The sequence below is a fragment of the Wolffia australiana genome, chromosome 2, assembly GCF_029677425.1.
Source record: "Wolffia australiana isolate 7733 chromosome 2, ASM2967742v1".
Taxonomy (NCBI): domain Eukaryota; kingdom Viridiplantae; phylum Streptophyta; class Magnoliopsida; order Alismatales; family Araceae; genus Wolffia; species Wolffia australiana.
The window spans coordinates 20,591,847-20,597,309 of NC_135836.1; the positions used below are offsets into that span (position 1 = coordinate 20,591,847).

Consider the following 5,463-nt stretch of genomic DNA (forward strand, 5'->3'; position numbering starts at 1 on the left):
AACTTATTATTGCATGCATGGTTAGGGTTTGATGCTCCCGGTCTGGTGCTGGTTTTTAGCTAAGACCTAAACCATACGTTAAGTTTGGTCCTGTTCCACTCCATTCTTGTTTGGTCCAGATCCAGTCAGTTTGAGTAGTCAATGTCAAATTCAAAGTAGAAAAGTCATGTCTAATAACAAGAAGAATGTCCCTTTGCCTCCAATCCCTTTATTCCACCCTCTCCCTTTATCTCCTTCTCTATGTCTTTCTTCCTCCACACCTCTATTTCTTCATGGAGAAATGTTGTGGTGAATAGAGAAGGAAGAAACATTCAATAGAAGTAGATGTTGTGATGGGTTCTTCCAGCCCGCCTTTAAAGAAGACCTCCTCTTCATCAAGTGGGTGCCCCCAGACAGTCAAATATGCCGTGGATATACCAAGCTCAACAGAGATCTCTCCGGTGAGTTGACTTTCATATTTTAGAACTTAATAAGAAATATTAAATAATTCAATTCCAGTTCTTGTCCTGTTTGATCTTTGGACCTAAGCCTGCCGATCGACCGCGTCGCCCTAAAATGGTGGACCTACAGATCCATCTCGGTCAGGTCTGACAGTTCCTCGGTCCTAAATGTCCAACCCTATGCATGTTTGCATGCTATTAAGTTATCAATCACATGATCTACTTCTATCCTCCTAATTTATCCTTCAAGAAACGTTTCCTCCCCACCATTGGTCAACTGGTGGTACTTTTCTCTTGGATCTATGGTATTGGTTAAAGAACATGAAGGCACAACTATGTACTGAATATCAATTATTCGATGACTATTAATCCATGGAAGAGTCTTAGATGTTTTTGGCAGCATCATATTTGTCATGGAGCCAGTACATGAAAGGGACCCATCCTGTCTGTTTTTTAAATTCTGGTTAAGGATGCCATACCCAAAGGGTGGTTGAAACTTGAAAACCAGAGAGAGAGAGAGAGAGAGAGAGAGACAAAGACAGAGACAGAGACAGAGAAAGAGACAGAGAAAGAGAGAGAGAGAGAGAGAGAGAGAGACAGACAGACAGAGACAGAGACAGAGAAAGAGACAGAGAAAGAGAGAGAGAGAGAGAGAGAGAGAGAGAGAGACAGAGACAGAGACGGAGAAAGAGAGAGAGAAAGAGAGAGAGAGAGAGAGAGAGAGAGAGAGAGAGAGGGAGTCCCACTGAATGTGGATGCATCGATCTCTAATAGCGATATATCATTGGATGTAGATCACGATCTAAGGGCAAAATTGGTGACGAGTATCGGATGCGTTCTTGATCTAATTTTTTATCCATCTATCATACCATCAAGTGGTTCCGACGACAGTCCCATTGAATATTTTATCTTATCGAATTTTAATAATGACTGATCTTTGGATAAAGAAGAACCCACAATCCGAAATTCTGTATTGATGCGAATATACTTGGTACATTCAGCACGCGAAGCCTCAAACAATTAATCAGGGCTAATTTAATACACGAAAGCGGTAATATAAATATAATACGTGCCGCCATGCAAGTCTTGGGTTCGTGGCTAGTGTTTTATCCTACAGAAGGAAAGGCGTCGAAGAAAACGACTGATGTGACCTTAACATGCCGGAGATCCACTCCAAGAAAAGACCAAACAACGCTCTGACGTCTGAAGATTGAGGAACAACTTCTGTTTGCATTTGGCGTCCCTCTTTCAATTTCTCGGGTCATGCCCGGCGGCAGATAGGTTGTTTAGGATTAATCTTTTCATGCCCTTTCTCCCGTTCTTGCTCCTCCGTCAGCTCGCGTGGAAGGAGAAAGAAGAAGACTGTCGAAGGAGAGCATGGTTTATTGCGACGGCGCTGCCACCGAAGGTACTGTCTACGTAGCGCTCGGTAAGAGCGTGAAGAAGGGAAAGATGATCCTAAACTGGGTGCTCAAGATCCTACGCGGCAGAGAAATCGTCATCCTCCACGTTCACAGACCCCCCAAGCTCATACCCATGGGTGAGTTCTCATCACCCAAACCGTTGCTTAATCCTCTTCTCTTCGCAGTTTTCTACAAGTAATCTTCTAGATATTCTCGTTTATTGCGGCATCTAGAAAGCTCCTTGTATAAATGTCCATATTATCTCGCCATGATATCGGTTAACAAGCTGGATTTCCATTTGCTGCAGAAATGGGCGGTTGGTTTCCCATCACCGCGGCTTCGCCTGATGAAGCGAGAAGGTATATTGCAAAGAAAAGAGCTGAGATGAACGACATCTTGCGGACCTACTTAAATTTTTGTGCTAAAGAGAAGGTTTAGTCTTGTCACCAATTGTCAATATTATCATCAACTTTCTATCTCATCGATCTCATTAGCCTCAAACAGAATTCCGTTGGTCGAATTACTTTTCGAGAAATGATAGACTTCTGAAAGATGATTAGATTGATGATGACACAAGATAATTCTTGGTTTGGTTCTTGATCAAAATCTGTTGAGTTCCGAAGAATGATTCTGGTGATGATCTTATTGAACAAGGGGGATCAATTTTCTTAGGATACTTATCCATTGTTGGCTTTTTTTTCCCTCGTAGACGCATGCCCAGAAATTGGTGATGGAAACGGACGATATTTACAGAGGGATCGTACATCTTGCGGGTCAACACCAAATAAAAAATATCGTCCTGGGGTTAAGGTGAGGGTTCGAAACGACCAAATTTTCTCGAGCAGAAATATCTGCCATGTATACCTGTTTCAGCTTGACCGTCACGCATTTCAAGAAAAAGTTCATATTTTAGATTCAGCCCTTTTGAAACTAAATCTCCGTAACGGTGTCTTAGGTCAATGAAAGAGAAGCCCATTATGGAGAAAGGCCTTCTCTCCTGCCAGATATGGTTGATAAGCAACGGAAAGCTTGCCTTCTCGAGGTGGGTTTTATGCCTTGAGCTATTTCCTACGTTTTCACGTTCATTCATCATGACACTCTCGTTTTCGACCGGTGGAACTTTAGGAGTCCCCAACTGCCCCCTATTATTGAGGAGTTGAATCAGCGCAGCTCCACTTCCTCGTCCTATGATGCCGGAGGGAGCTCCGACTATCGAGCAGATGTATGCTTCTTTTTTATCTTTCTTCGCATCATAAAAGTCGATATCATATGCTGGAATGTGGCTGTGAATGCAGACAAATATTTAGCTTGTGATTGGTTTTTGCTCACTCTCGTAATGGATGCCTGGAGTAAGAGATAAGACTATTATCCAGGGCATACGACTTTTGTCATGTTATATTTCTTCTCTAGAGATCACCCTTAATCTGATGTTTTTCGAGCAGATTTTTTGTCCATTGCGCGCCCTAGGCGATGATACATAAGGGGAGAGAGATATGAAAGAGTATTATCCAGAACCTAAAGAGTTTTCTCATATTATGTTTCCTTTCTTGAGATCACCCATATTTTTCCTTTCTCTTGTAGGTTTTTTATCAATTACGCGCTCTGGGTGATGTGATATGAGTGGGGAGAGAGAGATAAAAGAGTATTATCTAGAACACATAGTTTTCTCATGTCATATTTCTTTTCCAGAGATCACCGATATTTTTCGTAGGCTTTTCCTCCACTGCGCGCTCTTGTTGATCTGAGTTTAAAGGGGAGAGAGATGAGAGAGTAGTATCCGGAACACATGAGTTTTCTCATATCATGTTTCTTTTCAAGAGAGCTCTTATATTTTGTCCTTTCTCGAGTAACCATATCCTATCTTCGTTCTGAACGCAGATCAAAGACGGATCTGATGACGTGAAGGTTTCAGATGATGTCACTTCTCTGTGTTCAGCAGAGACAAGCAAAGAAACAGAGGACCCTGATGAAGATTTCATTGAGTTCTCATTGGCAGAGATCGAGGAGGCCGCCGCTAAATGGCTCATGCGAAATCCACAGCTGGGAAGATGACGAGATAAGCTCCGCCGTCCGCCCAAAAGCCCAGATTTTATTCGCATTTTCCGAGAAACAGTTCATGAGTATGGGCAAACTCACTGTGTTGGGAGATTCGGCGTTGATCAACCCATCGATCGGCTCGGCGCGTCAAAAGATGGAGATCAGCCCGAACCATCAAACGACCTGATCATGTTCTGGCCCATTTTGTTGGGATTCACTCCCAACAAAATCAGGAGGATGATGGGAAATAATCTTGATGAAGTCGCGGAAGGTGACGTTCTTGAATTTCTTAGAGATGTAATGTTTAGAACGTTGCAAATAGTTGTTCGTGGCCAGCTTTGAAGAAGACAGTAACGAATTTCCCAGCCCTGAATCATCTATAAATTAGTGTATTCCCAGATGAATGCAGATTGAAACTGTGCAATCCATTTCTCTCACTCCTATTGAATCTCTCCATACCTGCATCTTTGACATTCTTGATGCCGCTTTTCATGTGGCAGCGTAAGAGTGATTCCCAAATCCCAACAGAGGAGAGGGAGAAGAAAACACGCATAAAAAAAACTCCAAAAAGAGACCATGGATAAGATTAACGCCAACACTTTTTACCATGGAATTCCGTGAAAATACCACCTATAAGCCTCACCTCCTTTCCCACCACCATTCATGTTAGGTTACGTGGGCTTGTTTTGATAATGAATATGTTAAGTTGCTAGCCAGCAGGGTGCCAAGCTACATATCAAATATTTAAAGGAGATATGCCAACTCTCTCATGGAACCTTTGTCAAGGGATATTCATAATCATTCATCTGCACAAGACTCCCAAATGACTTGAGTATGGTTAGATATGAACCCTTAATAAGTCACAATAGTTAAAATTTATGCATGGCAAATTAATTGGAGGACACTGTCTCCAACATCTCCATTATCGTTGCCAAGTAATTTAAAATATTTTCTTCCTTGAATTGTCTCCTCTTATGCGAAGGTTAGGCGATCTCATCTTGGCCACACAGTTTCTAGATATATTTTTTTATCCTCTCTTTTTCCTCAATTTCCTATAGCTTGCTCCTAGTTTTGTCTGGCTGAATAATAGAATTCATATTTATATGCCAATTCAAGAGGTGAAGAGTTATTTTATGAAGTTCCTTGTTCTTTGATTCTGACTTGTTCATTTCGAAATTGGGTAGCATGGGCCCATAATTCATGATATTATTTAAATAAAATAATCAAGATCATTAGCATATATGCTTATATCAGAAAAAAGTATAAAAATATGTATATTGTCTTCTTATCTTGTTTTCCTATTTCATCCTCACAAATATTAACCTTAAGATCAGTTTCTTAGAGTTAGAATATTTGGATCTTTGTGATTATATTCTCCCTATCGTCCTATATTTTCATCTTAATAAATCTGATTCCTGGTTTTTTGGTGACCTTCTAAGCACCAGTTCTAGGCTCATACACAATGTGCTCTGATGGAATTATAAAATGATAAGTGAACTATTATGATAATATTGTACGATGATTACCAATATTTAAAAATGTATCCTATATATCATTATTCCTAGGATATTCAAGAAGGACAT

The 5,463-nt window shown here is 40.8% G+C and overlaps 1 protein-coding gene across 4 annotated transcripts; it reads left to right on the forward strand.

Moving 5' to 3' along the window:
* Positions 1-1,506: 1,506 nt before the first annotated feature.
* On the forward strand, positions 1,507-4,299 carry LOC144715566 (U-box domain-containing protein 33-like). Of its 4 annotated transcripts, XR_013584658.1 has the most exons (9): positions 1,507-1,980; positions 2,151-2,275; positions 2,553-2,653; positions 2,799-2,885; positions 2,969-3,065; positions 3,139-3,192; positions 3,286-3,344; positions 3,425-3,485; positions 3,722-3,860. XR_013584658.1 is itself a non-coding variant. In XM_078590519.1 (7 exons), exons 1-6 carry the CDS (start codon positions 1,818-1,820, stop codon positions 3,148-3,150), a joined length of 585 nt encoding a protein of 194 aa, XP_078446645.1. In that variant the 5' UTR covers positions 1,507-1,817; the 3' UTR covers positions 3,151-3,192; positions 3,722-3,852. The 4 variants fall into 4 exon arrangements, 2 of the variants coding, with proteins under 2 accessions (XP_078446645.1, XP_078446630.1); XR_013584659.1 differs by lacking the exon at positions 3,425-3,485 and having other exon boundaries at positions 3,722-3,858; XM_078590519.1 differs by lacking the exons at positions 3,286-3,344; positions 3,425-3,485 and having other exon boundaries at positions 3,722-3,852.
* The last annotated feature ends 1,164 nt before the right edge of the window (positions 4,300-5,463 follow it).